Consider the following 19005-nt stretch of genomic DNA (forward strand, 5'->3'; position numbering starts at 1 on the left):
TAGATTAAAGTTCATCGCAACCCTCTGTCCTTTAACTTTATTTGTTCATAAGGCCAGTAAGCGGGCTTGAACCTTGTGATGCAAACTTGTATTTAAATTAACTTTCAAAATTAAAAAAAAAGCTCAACGTGCTGACCTGAACATGGACAAAATTGTTTGTCGTTGGTAAAATTATATAATAGTTATAAAACAAAACAAAACTTACTTGGCACCAAACCTATTGTTTTATCACGCAAACCGATTTTTTAACAAGGTAAATAAAGAGATGTGGTTTGAAAATGTCGCCAAACTTGTACAATTATTAACATTACCTCAGTGCTTCTCAACCTATGGGTCGCTGTTTGATTTGGTTGGGTCGCCGACCGCAGTAGTTTATATGTTTATACTAATTGAGATTGGTGCTGAGAAAGATTTCTCAATTAATAAAGTCAAGGAAGCAATACAAATAATGTCTTATAATCATAGGCGCCGAACGTTGGTTTGCAGAGCGTTCTTTGATGCCCCCCCCCCCCCCCCCCCCCTTTTTACAAGTGCTATTATCGTTTTTTCGCTAGTATCCGATGTGGGTATAACAACGGAATTTTTGTAACTAACGCAGATTTTCTTCGATGGTGGTCTAACTGTGACTGTTTAAAGTCGCCCTTTTTATGTAATGATAGTCAAATTATTTTCATATCAAAAGACCACGTGTTTGGTTTGTAAATGACACAACTTATTTTCTCTCAACCGCAGCTTGTACTTTCGGTGACATGGCACACTGTTCGGCGCAGTTGTTGCGCTAATCGTGGCATAATAACACCCGGTGAAAACGATCTTTGTTTAGTTTTGCAGATGGCGAAAGGCGTGCTTGTAATTCAGCCTAGTCCCGTATATGAAACTTAGGACACTGCGCTGCTGATAGTCGAAACATGATTCTACCAAAATCAATCACACATACTTCACCGTCTTTGTTTAGTTTTTTGCCTGAAGTTAACGATTGCACACTAAGCGGTTTCGACGCACATCGCACATCTTTTCACGACGCACATCTTTTTAATGACGTCATTTCATTCACTAGTTTATGACGTCATTATTCATTAACGTCAAGCGGAAAACATGGGAATTCTCCAAGTTTTTCGGGACCCCCTTTAAAAGAACTGGTTCAAAAAACGCCCTGGAATTTTGAAAGTTCGGCGCCTATGCTTACAATAATTATTAAAATTCGAAATTCTTTATGCCTATTTGTTGTTCGCTTACAAGAAAAAACAATTGGGTCGCCAAAGCTTAGTTGTCTTACTTACGCTTAATATTTGGGTCGCCACGAAAAAAGGCTGAGAAGCACTGACTAAAATTGTCAGTGTTTATCTTTGCGCAATATTTTTTCGAGCAGACGATTGGTTCGATCTTCTTATGCGCAGGTGTCCCACATATGATAAGTGTAAATAGTTTGCGGCATCCCTATACTAGCTGCTTCACTGTGACTTAAGCTAATTACACGACAAACTAAATAAAAACAAAATTAATTGAGCACAAGCTATAGGCAAATATGTTTATTGCACTCTAGCGGTAAACTGCCCGTTGAATAAAGAAGTTTTAAAATTCCTGTCTTAGCTGAAATAACGAAACTCGTTTAACGTAAATTGAACCAACATACAGGCGAGTTAGTGCTGACAAATGCCAGGTTTCTCCGCCACAAAACAGTTTCCGCATTTCCATTTTCAAACAAAATATTCGAGCGTGGAGCGAGGGCTAAACATATCTTAAGACAAACACGAGCCCATATGAAATATCGGTTCCTCTTTGTTACAGTAAAGTTCCGTTCTTCTGTGCTTGGCTGCTACACAACAACACAGCCAACCATTGCCTCAACTAAATAGCGTCTGGTACCGTAACACAAAAAAAACAGTTTCGCATTCCATTCTCTACGGGGCGAACAAAATATTCGAACATGGAGCGAGACAAACATATCTTAAGACAAGCACGAGCTCAGATGAAATATCGGTTCATCCTTGTCACAGTAAAGTTCCGTTCTGTGCTTGGCTGCTACACAACAACACAGCCAACTATTGCCCCAACTGAATAACGTCTGGCTGGTTTAAGGTAACACATAAACCTCAACCCATTGAAGTATAGCGTCAACTGGCAGGTTGAGTTGTGTTCGACTGCCGCACAATAACCCAGGGTTAATATTCAATTACAATCAGCACTCACCAGACGAAATAACACTAGTCAAGTCGGTGGAATAATGACTAAAAATACGCAAACGGAACAGGGAACCGCCCACCTTAGCCTTCGATAAGAGAAAAACAGTTGATGCGGGAATATGCAAGGCCAGCCTCATTAAGTTTACTGTTTAACGGAGTACGGTTTGCTGAATGCGGAACTGAAACGCTAACAGTAAACATCACGAGTTCTTTTTAGATACACACCTTACTGACTTGTAAATAAATTTATTTGCCGTTTAAAAATAAATAGAAAATATTTTTTGTAATTTATTAGCAAAACTTGTTTCTATTTAGAGTTTAGACAAACTTCCAATACAAATAATAAGGAAAGACGAAACGTATTTAAGCAAACTACCTTCGGTATATTTAAACCGAGTTTACATTAAATCGTGAATTGTTCTTGTCTTATAGCTGAAAGTGGTAAACTCAATTAACGTAAATTAAACCAACATACAGGCGAGTTAGGGTTTACAAATATAAAGAACAGTTCCTCGTTTCATTCTTTGCAGGAGCGAACGAAATATCCAAGCGTCGAGCGAGAGATATACCTTATAACAAGCCCATATAAAATATCGGTTCTTCTTAGTCACAGTAAAGTTCCGTTTTGTGACTGCTACACAACAACTTAGCCAGCCATACCGATATCTAAATAATGCCTTGCATTATAACGCCGGGCTGATTTAAGGAAACCCAAAACATTAACCCATTTAAGGTGAAAAACTACATTTTTAAGTTGTTTTTCATAGTCCTTCAATATCGGTTCCTCTTTGTCACGGTAAAGTCACGTTCTGTGCTTGGCTGCGACACAACAAACCCACACAGCATTTGTTGAGGGAGGGCAAATATATTGTAGGACTATCCAGGCGAAATATCGGTTCCTCTTTGTCACAGTAAAGTCACGATCTGTGCTTATTAATCATTGTAAAATATATGAGATAACACACATTTGTGTGTACATATGTTTCATTGAAAATATATGAGAGTAATAACATATTGCTCAACGTCATTTAAAATAATAGTTTAACTTCACTTCAGTATGCGATATCATAGAAATTTGCCAAAAAAAATATTTTTTAAGGTGCATGACCAGGTGCCCCCTCTGGATCCACCCCTACTCACATTGCTTTTAGCCAATCTGATGACCAGCAAGTGTAGACGGATGTCTGGCTGGCCTATGGTAAAACGCAAGTTTGTATCAATGTATGGTCACCAGCTATACTGTCTGTGGTTTATGATTTAAACTTTTTTGTTTTTTTGTTGTGTGTGTGTGGCCATTTAATCCTCCATGTATTTTCTCTCTATTTGCTCAATTACAGTTTAAGATGCACTCACACAATCTTATCGTTTAAACAAGGCTTTTTATAACTACCGCCCAACCTGTCCCACAATTTTGCAATAATTACACTCAAAGGACGGACACGGCCGCCAACACATGTTTATTAAAATACGTGTTAACGGCCGCACAATTCTTGATCGACGGCCGCAGGTTGGACACCGTTGTGCTACACCTCGCTCGATCTAACAAATAGCAACAAGTTTTACCACCAAATGCTCATAACGGTAATTGTCGATCCTTAAGTTGGGATGACTTAACGATTAGTAAAGTAATTTTTATCTGGTACCAAAAAAACACAATATATCCATTTAATTTTAAGCTATCCTTGTTTGGTCTTTTTTGTTCTCAGCTTTATAAAGAAAACGATAACCTTGATTAAAAACTTGTATTTAAATCTGTTTTCCGAACCGTCCCATTCCTGCTTTGTGATTTTTTTTCACCAATGATTAAACCTGCCTTTATATTTCATAGCGTTTAATAGTTATTGTATAAAACTCACAATGTTGGATTTAAAGTTTAGAAATTAAGTTGTTTGCTGTTTAAAGTTAAGAACAAAACTTGCTTCTGTTTAGACAAACTTCTAATATAAATATTAAGTAAAGACAAAACGTATTCTAAAGCAAACTACATTTAGTAGAATCAAACTGAGTTTACAGCAAATCGTAAATGTATTCTTGTCTTAGCTGAAAGTAGGAACTCAATTAATTTCAACTAAACCAACATACAGGCGAGTTGGGGTTTGACTTGTGAAGACCCTCACCCCGAACCCCCCGACAAAATCGTAAATATGACCCGCCTTAGTATTCGGCAACAATCCTGAATGTCGATCAAAACAACCTCCCCCTTATTAGCATCTAACTTTTCGAACAAAGAAATCGCGCGCTCAGAATAAACGCGCCGCGCGTCAGTTATGTCACTCGGCACAAAATAAATATTTTCAACGCGAGAAGCGCTCGGGACTTTGGGTTTGCAACAATTGGATCGCTGTTGCTCTTTATGGCTGTTGCTTGGCTACGACACAACAAACCCACACAGTATTTGTTGAGGGAGGGCAAATATATTGTAGGACTATCCAGGCGAAATATCGGTTCCTCTTTGTCACAGTAAAGTTCCGTTCTTCTGTGCTTGGCTGCGACACAAAAACCTCAGCCAACTATAGCGCCAACTCAATAACGTCTGGCTGATTTAAGGTAACACAAAAACCCGAACCCATTCAAGGGCGTCAACTGGATAGGTTTGGGATGAGTTTGACTGTAGCACAGAAACCTCACAATATTTAACCAAACAGACGAAACCCGTTGGTTCCAAGTTGAAAGAGGAACTGAAATACTCTGCTAAAATGGCTTGTAATAGCAGCCATTTTGCAACTTATAAATACAATTGGCATATATAGCCTACTGTATAGAATAAGGTGAAACAATATTAGCTGTTGAATCAATGCAATTCGCCAAACTGCTAACTGCTGACGCTTCTCATTAGGTTTTAAGAATTTAAATCAATAAATAAATTGCGACTAAAATACTTCATATTATTAATTTTTGCAAAATTCGAAGTCATTGTCGTCATTAACGTGCATTAGAACGAGGAGATATCTTCATTTTTACATATTAAGTTTGCACTATTAATTTTTGTATCGCAAATTGCGTTTATATAGAGATGACGTCACAAAGTTACATCTAAACGTGACGTCATATTTTTAGGGTGCGATGAGACGCAGGACGCCCTTGAACTAGGTTAACACATTCAAGGATCGTAATTCAATTTTCTTTACATTACGTTGTTATAATTGGCAACCAATGCAGTTTTGTGAGGGGAATGGCCTCGTGGCCCGCCCTGGCTTCCACACGTTTACCGCGTTCCGACGCTTAACACAAAGTTCTGTAACAAAACACCGGAGTCGCGCTAAAAGTGGTAGACATCATAACCCAGATTCACACCGATTCGCACCGCAGCAAGCTTAATTTACATGAAGCGGTGTGTAGATTGAAGCATACACTCGTAGAAGCTACATTGACTTGAGTCGACCTTCTGTGAATAAAGCGCGCTTTTGGATTTGCCAAACAACCTGTGAATTCGTCAAGCTAAACGCCCTTCATCCAATGGCATCATAAAATAGTACAGTGTTGAAGCGGTTGATGCTTTATTGCGAGACGCGTAGATCGAATAAGGGGGTCAGCGCAACACAACACTCGATTATAAAGCACAACACAAAAAAGGCAAATTGCACGCTTCGCTAAGCGCGCGCCGACGCGGAACCATGTACGCCACAGTACCCCCCTCCAGAAGCGGGCATATAAAAAGCCGCGTAGCGTTGCGGGGGATGAACGTTGCGTCTTGGTCGTCCTCTGGCCGGAGGTTGCGCGACTGGAACCGGTTTAGTTAAATCGACGTGAGCCGGTTTCAAGCGGTCGATGGAAATGGTCTGTTGACGACCTCCAACATCTAAAAGGAAGGTTTTGCTGGACGCTTGAAGGACCTTATATGGGCCATCGTACGGTTTGGTCAGAGGAGCTCGATGAGTGTCACGGCGTACAAACACGTATGGGCTATTCCTCAATGTCGACGGGACGGAAATACGAGGGTTGCTGTGACGCGACATCGGTTGTGGCAACAGCTGTCGGAGAGTGTCCTGTAAAGCAGGTAAAAAGTTAGAAGTAAAACCTCCTTCATTAGCAATGAATTGACCCGGAACTGTTAAAGGTGCGCCATAAACCAACTCAGCGGATGACGCTTTTAAGTCTTCCTTAGGCTTCCCCCAGCAACACCCAAGGCAACTCGTCCATCCAGTTTGATCCCGTAAAGCGTGCCATCAATGCGCTCTTCAAATGACGGTGAAAACGCTCCACCAGGCCGTTCGCTTGAGGATGGAATGCTGTCGTGCGGTGGAGGTGAATACCCAATAGTTGGCCTACGGTAGTCCACAGCTGAGACGTGAACTGCGGGCCTCGATCCGATGACATGCGAGTTGGAATGCCGAATCTGGAGAGCCAATGAAATATGAGAGCCCGCGCACAGGTGAGTGTGGTAGCGTCTTCCATTGGTATAGCTTCCGGCCATCGTGAGAATCTGTCGACAATTGTAAAAACATACCTATGGCCTCGACACGGTGGAAGTGGACCAACAATGTCGATATTTATGTGCTGAAAACGAGCAGACGGAGGTATGTAGTCCTTCAGTGGGGAACGAATATGGCGCTGAACCTTGGAACGCTGACAACAGATGCATTGCTTGGCCCATTGAACAACATTCTTTTTCATGCCATGCCAGACAAACTTTGAGGCCATAAGTTTTTTCGTGATGCGGATGGATGGGTGTGATAACCCATGTACGGCGTCAAACACTTTTTTCTGCCATGATGCAGGGACAATTGGACGAGGATTACCTGTAGATACATCGCACAGGAGTGTAGTTGCGGAAGAACCAATTGAAATATCCTTCAAAGTCAACCCTGTAACAGCAGTGCGGTAAGATTGTACTTCGTCTGTCTGTTGTGCACGCGCTAGTGCCTCGAAGTCCAAGTCTGCAGTTGAACCTTCTAAGGAATGGACAAATGACCTCGATAGAGCATCAGCAACTGTATTTGACTTACCGCTGATGTGTTGGACATCGGTGGTAAACTGGGAAATATAAGAGAGTTGACGTTGCTGACGAGCAGACCACGGATCTGAAACTTTCTTGAATGCAAAAGTGAGAGGTTTGTGATCAGTATAGGCTGTGAAGTTGCGACCTTCAAGGAAGTAGCGAAAGTGCCGGATTGCTAGGTGTAGGGCTAACAACTCGCGATCGAAGGCACTGTACCTGGTTTCGGGTTTTCTCAGTTGACGACTGAAAAACGCCAGGGGGACCCAGCAGCCTTCTTTAAGTTGTTGGATGACTGCGCCGACGGCAGACTGCGAAGCATCAACAGTGAGCGCGATGCTGGCTTGCCACTCCGGGTGATGCAAAAGCGTTGCGTTAGCGAGTGCATTCTTTGCTTTGTCGAAAGCTTCCTGAAGAACGCGAGTCCAAACGAGTGACCTCGGCTTGCCGGATAAGGAACCATACAGGGGCTTCATAATGTCTGCGACATTTGGAATAAACCTGTGATAGAAGTTTATCATACCGCAAAACTCCTGTAAACCCTTGACGGTTTGAGGCACAGGAAAGTTGTTGATTGCGTCAACTTTCGAAGGCAGAGGTTTGACCCCGTGCTGGTCAACGAAATGACCGAGGAACTCAAGGCTTTCTTTACCGAACTCGCACTTTTGCAGGTTCAAAACAAGACCGTGGTCTGAAAGCTGCTGAAAAAGCTGCGTTAAGTGTTGCATGTGAGCAGCCTTAGTCGGACTAGCAACAAGAATGTCATCGAGGTAAACATAAATAAAGTGCAAACCTTGACAAATCGAGTCCATCATCCTCTGAAAAGTTTGCGCGGCATTCTTTAACCCAAACGGAGTTCGAAGAAACTCGAAGAGACCAAATGGCGTGATGACAGCGGTCTTTGCGATGTCTGCTTCAGCAACTGGAACCTGATGATAGCCTCGTATTAAGTCTATTTTAGAAAATACGGTACAACCAGCCAGACGTGCAGTAAAGTCGTGGATATGGGGTATAGAGTAACGATCAGCTTGAGTGGCATCATTGAGGCGACGATAATCGCCACAGGGGCGCCAACCACCCGAGGGCTTCTCTACCATGTGGAGAGGTGACGACCATGGGCTGGATGACCGGCGCACTATACCTAACTCGAGCATCTTTTGAAATTCAGCCCTAGCTAACGATAACTTTTCAGGCGAAAGGCGTCTGACGCGGGAATGTACAGGTTGGCCAGTGGTCACAATATAGTGTTGGACGCCATGCTTAGGCAAGGCGTCGGAAAAACTAGGGATTTTCAGACTAGGAAACCTATCTAATAATCTTTCAAATGGAGAAAGCAACGAATTAAGTGTGTTAAGTTGAGGCGGTGGACAGCGATATACTCTTAACGGGCAAGTAGAAAAAGCATCTGAGTGTACAAGACGTTTCCTTTCAATATCGACTAACAAGCGGTTAGCGCGAAGAAAGTCTGCACCGAGCAGTGGGCGTGAAACGTCTGCCAACACAAACCTCCATTTAAAAACTCCAGCCGGGATGTGGAGTGTAACCATTTTGTAACCGTAAGTGGCGATTAAACTACCATTTGCAGCCTTAAGAACGGAACCCTTCGGGTTTGTGCGTCGTTCGAGACCGGTAGGTGGAAGGGCACTTACTTGAGCTCCAGTGTCCACTAAAAAGTTACGACCAGAAACCCGGTCCCAAAGAAAAAATAGACTGAAAGCTTTGCCGGCTGTCTTCGCTATCACAGGCAGCCGGCCTTGTCGTTTCCCTGAAAAGAACACGGTGGGCTGCATTGACGTGCGTCTGCTCCAAAGCGTCTATGGTAGAAACATATACCAGTAGTTTTATCGCTGTTATTGCGAAATTGCTTACCGCGTTGCACCTTGCTTACAGCAAACTCGTTGTTGCTACTGCGAGAAAGCCATAAAATGTCTGCCTTCAGAGCCAATCGACGAAGATCTGTGGTATCCTCGTGAGCCAATACTAACCGGATATCCTCAGGCATGTGCTGCAAAAACAAATGTTCAAAAAGAAAACAAGAACGGTGGTCTCCGAGTAGGGCAAGCATCTCGTCCATTAAAACAGAGGGTCTCTTGTCGCCCAAAGGAGGCATGTTTAAAAGCTGCGCTGCTCGTTCTTGCTTTGAAAGCGTAAATGACTGCAGCAAGCGTTGCTTAATTGCGTCGTACTTGCCTTCGGCCGGCGGGCGCTCCAGCAGGTCAATTAAACGTGCTGCAGTTCCTTGGTCGAGCGCAGAAACTATGTAATAGAACTTAGTTTTATCTTCAACAATTTTCTTAATAGCAAACTGCGCCTCTACCTGCTGCAGCCAAACACGTGGCTGTGTTGGCCAGAACGTAGGAAGCTTGATCGAAACGGCGTGTTCAGCTTCCATCTTCGACTTCAAAAGAACGTTTTAAAGTTGCGGGGTCACCAGTGAAGCGGTTGATGCTTTATTGCGAGACGCGTAGATCGAATAAGGGGGTCAGCGCAACACAACACTCGATTATAAAGCACAACACAAAAAAGGCAAATTGCACGCTTCGCTAAGCGCGCGCCGACGCGGAACCATGTACGCCACAGTGTCAGCATTTTCCAACTCACGGGCCATTTTTAAGCTTAAAAATGTCTCAGCGGGCCGCAATGCGTTAAAAGGTATATTTTGTTGTTAAAACATATAGTTTTTAGTTTTTTTAATGCAAAAACCGTTAATCAGGGACGGAACCAGAATTGTTTTGCAATTGAAAATGGGATTAATTACATTTAAAAAAAGCGTTCGGGCAAAGTTTGTTTGATGCAAAATTTTGTTCAGCACAGCGTCGTCCATAACCACAATAAAAATGTCGTAAAAACGCGATAAATGAAATTGTTAATCTAGTTCAGTGTGGTCCAACTACAGGCCCTCGGACCAAAGTTGGCCCGCGAGTTCCACTTTTTTGGCCCGCGAACTGATGGTCAGCTTTGCAATCTAGCAATATCACCTAAATTTTCGTTTTTTTAGGTCATTGAAATTGACAAAAAAACTTCGTAAATGATTCTTTGTGATTTCAAACTACCGTAGCTGAACAAAGGTGTACATTTCATAAAGTTAGTATATATGCCATAGGTCAGCGGTTCTCAACCTGGTGGGCGAGCTCCAAGTGAATATTTAAATTTTTTGCATTGATTCTAAGGGTTTCGTTTAGGTTTTACAGTACAAGCGCTGTAGGCTACAAAGTCTGCTTTTGCCAACTTTAACATTGAAACAGCAAAATTATTTTCGCGCTTCGTGCGATCGACAACAAACTTTACTATTTTCAAGTTGTCTTCGTGATATTTAATAGAAAATTCCGAATTGCTTTTCGCAGGGGGGCGAAAGGCATAGGAAAATTACCAAAGCGGGGCGCTGCTGAAAAAACTTTAAGAACGACTGCAATAAGCTATGTATAATTTGCCAGCAATAAGCCTATAAGAATCGCTGTTTAAAAACATTGGCCCGCAAGATAAAAAAAAATGTTTTTGGCCAGCGATGAAAAGAAGTTGGACCACGCTGATCTAGTTTATGGTGTGATTTAAATAGGGACGTTAAACTTTTAACCGTATGTCAAGGTCCGGCCCGCCGACCATGGTTTGAAGTAGTATGTATACGAAGATAATGTAAATTTTTATAACTTTTTATTGTTGCAAGATTGGAAAACGACAATCTTCTCATAAATAGGCTTGCCATTTTTTAGAAACATAAATCCGGGACGCATATTGAAAACTGCAAACAAACTTAATGTAGACATAATACAAAAGAATTTAATGCAAGTAATTAACTTAACGGGGTTGCGGTTGTTTTATATTTTGTCAGGGGGCATTTTTTCAGGGACCTATTATCGCATTTATCTGCGTGACTGTGAAACATCTAAATTTTCGTCTTCGCAAACTAACATTTTACATTTTGTTGAAACAAAATTGCAAATAATGTGTGCTTATTTGAAATAAAACGACTAAATACCCAACGGCTAAGCACGTCAAACATCTTTAACGTAACGAAAACCACCGACATATGTTGATAGAGAACCACTCACAAACGTAAAACCTTAAGTTGTAGCAGCCATGGTTCGCATTGCGTGATACTTGAGCAAATACGTAATCCTGGTGTCATACTGCGTCCAACGTAATCTCGTTTGAACTGAAAATTGGTTACGATTAAAACCGCCGCATTAAATGCGAAATTTTGCGAACTCGACGTAAATTTTGCGCGTTAACAGACATCAAGAAGTTTTTAAACATATCAGTCTCAAGTTGGAAACATTAAAACTTTATTTCTATTAAGGAAATCAGTATGTTATGAATCTTTATGACTTTATTTTGATTTGTAATGCTGTAACCTGCGACATTTATCGATCCAGAATTACTGACAAACGTTAAACTTGAAGTTGTAACAGCAATTGTTTAGACTTGCGTGATATGCAAACAATAATACCGGCACCAAACTGCGTCATACGTGAAAAAAATCCTTGAAATGAAAAAATTGCTTAGCGGTGACCGGTTTGCGACGGCGCTCGCTTACCTTCCTTAAAAAGATATCTCCCAGCACCCGCCGGATAATATCCATTTACATTTTTTACTTTTTTTTTTTTTTTAAAAATACACTAACCCCAGCAACCTCACCCCCAGAAAAATATTTCTTAGCATCAACTGAAAAAATAATTAATTTTTGTTAAAAAACTTGCTTAACAGCCTTACCGACCAAAATTAAAAGTAAAAAGTGTTACTGGGACGGTCCTGGCTAAACCGCGACGTATGGCAAGCCCACTTATAATGCATAGTCGGCCTTAAGTGTCAAATGTGAACAGCTTTATCTCACGTAAACCATATTTTCCAAACGAAAATTAGATAGGAGTACCATCACTGGTATAAGTCGAGAATTTCGACAATTTGTGTTAATTGTTTACTTGCAGGTTATAATCACACGCGGACAATAACAAACCACTTCGTATTAAGCCATTAACATTTTCTACTTGGCCGCCAGAAAGTTGAGTTTTGTCCTTTCGGGAATACCTTCGCATAAAATTCTTGCAAATGAGGAGATTTTAAAACATTGGTTTAAGTTTTTGTTACCTTTAAATTCATGCTTAACATTCTCCTCTCTTTAAATTAAAATATACAAACACATGTTGTTGTTTATGTCTGTGAAGACATCAGGGATGCGGAGTCGGTTAAAAATAAAACCCGAGTCCAGAGTCCAGCTGCGACACTACATCCTGTATTCCGCCAATTTACGAAACTAAAATGAGGTACATATTAAGCAATCGACTTATAGGGGTGTCGTATAATTTATTCACTTACAACACATGGTTGAAAAGATCCCACCTTTACAATTAACAGTTGGCGGCCATATCAGTTTTAAAATTTGCTACCACGCATGCAACACGGGTAGTTTTACTTGGTCTTATTCGAGTCCAACTCCTGCTAAACAAACCAACTCCGTCGAGTCCCGATTCGTAAAACATTCCAAACAACAATGTTTTTCATAAAGAATGCTTATTTTATAAGGAATGTTTTTTTTAAATGCTTATTTTATTAAGAATGTTTGTTTTTACTTGGTAATTTTAAATGGTGCAATTTATAATGTGGCAGCAGCAGTTTTGCAAACCACAACAGTTTAAATTCCGACCAAAGTTTTCCAATGAGTTATTCAAGGGTTAATTTGGTAAACTGAGACACATGATAATCATAATCACCAAAACCACCAATAGATGTTCGGCTCTCTACCGCCACCATTCACCACGTAGGGGTCACTGGGTGAAACTTTTCCGCGATTGACTCAAGTTTGCGGCAGCAGGGTTTTGCTGTAGACATCCGATGTTGGAACAACTTGTGACTTGTACCTTTGCTGCCGTGTAGCGGATGAATAATAAAGTTTGGCCGCACAAGGCGTGGTTTTGATTGGTTATATAAAAAAAATATTGTTTGAACCACCTTACAACTTTATGTTTGTCTGTGGTTCTTGGCAGCTGACGTCATAATACTACATTGATTGTACCCCAAATAGAGGACGTTATGTCGTCTCAGACATTACAACTATATGTGTTTTATATATTACTAGACGAGTTGCCCAGATTAAATAGAATGTTTACCAATTATTCTAACTGGTTAAAAATGAATTACACCACAATAATCATCATAATGTACGAAGTCTACCTGAATTTTGTCTGATTAAACAAAATGAAACAATCCATCATACTGCGGCTCTTTATCACTATTGCACATTACGTTGTTACATGTTGAACTGCTGGCCTCAAGTTATAGCCAATGATTATGGAAGATAAATGTTGTAATCAGCATATACCCAAAAAGTAAAGTTACGGATAGCGTGATATCAAACATATTTTTTTTAAAACGGCATAACATTTTACTTGCCTAAGCGTTTGCACTGGTCACGGATCGGTATTTACAAAACCCTGCCCTGATTCACAAGCCAACAAAAAAACAGCAAATGTTTACTACAGAAAACAATGCACGCTGTCGCTTGTCCTAATTTCATAGAGAAATCGAAGGAGAATTAAATATTTTACAATTTATAGTTCTTTTAAAATTTTATTAAGTCATTTTTTATTCCCAGAAGGGTTTGGGGAAGATTTGTGTTACTCATTATTTTATAATTCCAGCATTGAGTGCTAATGAAATCGCTTTTTTGGTTCAGTTCCCAAAAATATTTTTCAGTGGTTCTGCTAATAATCTTGATCATCGCCACAAACCAACTCTACCACCTGTAACGGACTAATTAATAACAACACAAAAACTAATTAGGTCTACTCCTATTTGGCCACAATATCAGTCGATACAGATTACTCTTGCATATAGCTTTGGGTTAAGCCTATTTATGATATAATGCTTGCAAAAAACACAAAAGAAAAAATACTCTCAACCAGTGTGATTTCATATTTACAACCTGCTATAAATCACCACTGACAAGGCACAAAACATTAAACTTACGTTTTACTGGGCAAAATTAGCAATTATATTGCATGTTACAAAAGTAAAGAAATGCATATTAGAACTTGAACTTTGAAATGTTAAAAAGGGTCGAAAAGTACAAAGACACCGTATTACTATAGGTTGTTTATCACTGCTTATATCCGGTGTATAGTACTGGTGAACAAATGGCTTTCATCTTGCGTGTCACTGGATAGAACATTTTCACAGGCGCACAAACATTGATATTGTGCGGATTAAATTTGCACAACAAATTTAGCAGTAAAAGTTGAAAAACAGTGGGAGTGCTTACCGCCGATAAAAGTTACAAGTTAACAAAAAGAGAAGTGCTTAGGAAAGTGCGAAAACCTTTGAACTTAGCTGAACATAAAGCATCAAGATTAGCTTATATGACGTCATTACAGTGTATAGGAATCATTCAATGATTTAAAAAAAATTATGAGTAAGTAGCTAAAGTAAGAGGCGCGAAGTAGTTTGAACAAAAAAATAAAGTAAAGACAACACAAATAAAAATGATGATATAGAAAATATTTTGAAGAAATAGATCCACGTTCGGGTAGTTGACTAAGTAAAATCCTGTAAATATAAAAAATAGGATTAATGGAATGGTTAAGTGGTCGCCATTTTAAATTGTAATGTTTTCGGGTAATCAAGCAAACAATTATTTTACTGCTGGTAAACTGTGTCACCATAAGCTATTTTCTAAAAAAAATAAACCAAACTAATAGACACTCAGTTATATTGCAAAATATGACTGAAATTAAGCGGATATCAGATCGGCAGCAATAGCACCTCTTTTAGCACCTAATCTATCTTTTTTATACTAAAAGTACGTTTTATGTATTCTGCGTCTATTAAATATTTCTATATAAAGAAACCTTGTTTTGGCATCGATGGTATCTACCAGCTTACTGAGCGTGGTATTGATTGTGCGGCTTCACATTAGGCTAAAGTTTACATGTTCGGATTTTTTAACAACAAGAACATGAGTAATTATTTTATTTTAGGAAGTTACACGAACACCATGTGATTTAGGAAACTGCAATCTCATTTAAAAGTTACATTATATGACGTGGCACAAACCCAGCCCTTGCAAAATATGCCCCCTTTGTGCAGTTGTATTTAAGTGTGCAACATTAACATTATTGGCACCATTTGTTTAATGTGGGTATAAATAAACAAAATTGTATAGCAGTAATTACTAAAAATAAAGCACGAACATAAAAAACAACAAATTTATATAATTACCTTCCAACTGAAACATTCCAGTGTCTTAATAATATTCATTAAGACCCTTCTCATCTTCGAAGACTTGATACAAATGAACGAGCAGATGTTCACGACCCTTTAGAAAGCAGTTCAGAAATATTTCCCATTTTTTATAACCCTTCTTGTCTCCAAAAAGCTCCTTTTTTTCAGGATCAGAAATATTTCCGCGAGACGCCTGGAATATGATAAAAATGCAATACTTTTCAAAGCTACAATAACGATATTAAATTTTAAGATTAATTCGTATATAGACTGGAAAACAATTAAAGGCGACAAAACAAATAGGTTTGATATTGTTCATTAAATATATTTGTCCCCCAGTTGGTTGGTCGAGGTTTTTACGTGTTGCGAGAAACTAATAGAAGGAGTAGGGCAGGGAAGCCCCTGTCTTTTAGGCGGACAATTAGCGCGCGCGATGCAGGTTCGATCTTTCATTGTTTTTTGACGCGATCTAATTGTTTGCACAGGGAACAATCAAACCAAGGCACTTGGCGAGAAAAAATGCGTTGTGGAAACGAAATTGGCGGAAACTGTTCGATTCAAATCTTTTGCACAGTATTTCCCAACCTATAATAATGATCCTTCTCAGGGTGGGCGAATGCCTGAATCCCCTGTTGTACAACATTGCCAGCAAGTGAGTTAAGTAAATAGTGTTGAAATTATTTTTAATTTTTTCGTGGCTATAATATAATGGCTTTTGGTGGTCTATCCACATCCAGAGTTGACTGCGGGCATTTTTTTGCTTGACTCATTGACCGAAAGAAAGTATTTTTTTACAATTATTTACAATCAATTCAATTTAAATCGCAATTTATTCTAGTCAGAATGTGAATGATAAATATTTGTTAGCCAATTGTTATACATTAGAGCACTATGCCTATGTATAGACCGAAATATCGATTTACCGATAACGTCGGCCAATAATTCGCTTCTACCGATATATCAGTATCGGTAGATTTTGGCCGATATTTTCAAAGGAAATATGATAACAGTCTTTCCTTAAAAATGTAGAAATTTCTCATTTTTAACAAATAGGTTTGATATTGTTTATATTTGTCCCCCAGTTGGTCGGTCGAGGTTTTTTTTAGAGGAGTACTAATTAAAAGGCAGGGACAACACCAGTAGTCCAAACAACTTTTATTATTCCAAGATAAAGGAGACACACTACTAAACTGGTAAAAAAAGTGGTAAATAACCTATTCAAACTAGACACCACCACAGGTATTTTGTCGATTGAGAATCAAAATCCCTGTTATCTGATATATTTTATTTCTGCTGTTGCAACCCACCTTATTTCCCATGACGGTTAAAAATTCCTCAACATTTCTGCAGCTTTTAACTTTATGCATCCCGGTCACTTCCCTCACGGATTGTGGGAGAATTTCTAGAGATATGTCGAACTTTTGCTTCTCTTGGTTATTTCCCTGGTCGCAATCTAACAAAAGACGTTTGTCGAAGTGGTTTAACCTCTCGTGGAAATCATCATCTTTGCATCTTTTGAAGTTTATCTCGACACCTTCGAGACTTTCCGTAACCTTGATCAATTCAGTTTCAATATACTTCTGGGCATCCTAAAAGAAAAGTGTAGTTAGATAGTTGGTCGGGATCATTTTATTTTAGAAGAGTTTTTAAACGAAATTTGTCAGAGAGTTAGTTTATAAAGTGGATATGAATAAATTTTGTTATAGTTAATTCCTTTGATTGTTCATTATAGTCTACACCAGGGATGTCCAACCTTTTAGCAGAATGGGCCGCATTGCCACTTTAAAATTTTCGATGCGTCGCAAAACCCTTTAAATTAAAGGGATGGCGTCATAAGTTACGTCATATCGTGACGCCATTGATCCTCAGATTTTTTTCGTTAGAAATGCACTAATCTCTAACGGATCGGGTGAATTTAGACTCGAGTATAGTCTTAGAAAATATCTTAAATCGTTTTACACTTTTTAATGATAGTCGAAACAATTTTTGAAATAAAGGCTACTGAAAGTGAGAATAAGTGGTGAGCCGCACGTAAACATCAAGCGGGCCGCGGACATCCCTGGTTTACACATTATATGTTTAACTTTATCCTAGGCTATTTGTGTTTGTGTGAGTAAAAACAAAAGTAGTCCAGAAAATTTTGAGCTCATCATTTTGTATACGCTGTACTTCTCTGTATATATAAGATAAAAATATGAAACAGGCAACACTATGGGATAATCTGTATTTTTAGAGTTAAACTGATAGTAAGGTAAAAGGTTAATAAAAAAAAATGGTAAAAAATGTTAGAGCTTATTAGGTGGTTAAAAATTATAATTGTATACTGTGTAAGTTACAATTATTACCGCACCACAAGAAAACGACATTTTTTTGAAGCCTCCCAAAACACAGGGTGTTTATAAACATCTTCGATAGTGCAGCGTTCTATTGGGTCAAATTCAAGCATTTGTCGAACCAACTCTCTGGCCGTGATTTTTTGCTCTTTGCTTAAGCTGCCACCAAATGCTACAAAAAATATTAAAAACAAAACACATAAAAGTACTAAACTTATTCAATTACTTAAACAAAGCATTATCCATGATTAGTCACAAAACAGTGTTTTTGATGTACTTCGCCTTATTGTTTAGGGGGTAATAAAGTTATGCCTCTTGTTCTTCTGCAAGCTGTGGCTGAAATACAGACTTGTTTGGCTAAACGCAAAAAATGAGTTAGTTTACATTAAATTGGTTGAGATTTTTAATTTGAACAAATATAGAGTTTTAGAGCGTATTTGGTCTAAAAGCATAAAAAAGTTACATTTTTGCATTTACAGAGAAAATTTGGCAAAAATTATAGCATGGGGAGGCCCTGGTTGAGAGATCTTATATTTCTTTTTGCTTTGTTCCACTTCTATGTGTCAGATTTCCTATAACGCATATTGGTTAAACTGGAAAGACACCAAACTAGCAAATTTCATTTTGGAAGGCAGAACTAAAACAAGACAAGTAAAATGTTTTTACCTATAAGTTTTACTTGTTAATATACGCGTCAGCGGAGCAGTGATCGACTGGCTGTAACCTGCCGCCGATGGTTTTGGATTCTATAAAGATACACCCTATTGTTAAAACAAGACAACTTGGTATTTACCTTCTAACTTCAGTGTTGGTGCTTTTCGATCTGTTACTCTGCAGCGGTGACGATTTCTGCCTCCAAAAGGATGACCTTTTCCATTGGTCAATACAAAGTACCACATTAATCCAAAACTGAATATGTCGTAGGATAAAGTCTAGAATAAAAAAAAAACAAATTTTTATTATAGAATGAAGATATGCAAAAGTTAAAAAAAACTTACAATATTTTTTTCAAAACAATTTCCTTCTTCATCTGTTTCAAAAGCTTCAGGGGGCATATACATTTCTGTGCCATAAACACTTATTTTTGCACTGGATTTCACTTTATTCTTTCTTTGTAGACTAAGTCTGAAGTCACCTATTTTTACAATAGCTTCCCCAGCTTTGTCGGTGACAAAAAAGTTGTTTGGCTTTATGTTTCTGTGAACTAAAACAATTTGGTAAAAACAGAGGTTGCCTAAATTAAAAGAATACAACAAATTATAAAAATGTCCTTATGCAATGATTGGGATTTAGATAACTTACTAATGTCTTCAGAGTGCAGATATTGTAATCCTAATGT

The 19005-nt window shown here is 38.9% G+C and overlaps 2 protein-coding genes across 3 annotated transcripts in view; both read right to left on the reverse strand.

Annotated features, from left to right (window-relative positions):
* LOC146141301 (caspase-7-like) overlaps positions 1–19005 on the reverse strand; it is a 199967-nt gene that overhangs the window by 36369 nt on the left and 144593 nt on the right. The gene's annotated exons all lie outside the window — the stretch shown is intronic.
* Positions 5675–9617, reverse strand: LOC146141303 (uncharacterized). Of its 2 annotated transcripts, XM_083391428.1 has the most exons (2): positions 9437–9614; positions 5675–6169 (listed from the first exon to the last, which is right to left on the reverse strand). In XM_083391428.1, exons 1-2 carry the CDS (start codon positions 9509–9511, stop codon positions 5774–5776), a joined length of 471 nt encoding a protein of 156 aa, XP_083247554.1. In that variant the 5' UTR covers positions 9512–9614; the 3' UTR covers positions 5675–5773. The 2 variants fall into 2 exon arrangements, with proteins under 2 accessions (XP_083247554.1, XP_083247553.1); XM_083391427.1 differs by lacking the exon at positions 5675–6169 and having other exon boundaries at positions 8011–9617.

Source organism: Ascidiella aspersa, chromosome 6, assembly GCF_963924565.1.
Source record: "Ascidiella aspersa chromosome 6, kaAscAspe10.2, whole genome shotgun sequence".
Lineage (NCBI taxonomy): Eukaryota > Metazoa > Chordata > Ascidiacea > Phlebobranchia > Ascidiidae > Ascidiella > Ascidiella aspersa.

What these genes read in the sequence shown, in the direction of transcription:
- LOC146141303 (XM_083391427.1), bottom strand. Translation starts at nt 9,511, where the DNA reads ATGGAAGCTGAACACGCCGTTTCGATCAAGCTTCCTACGTTCTGGCCA.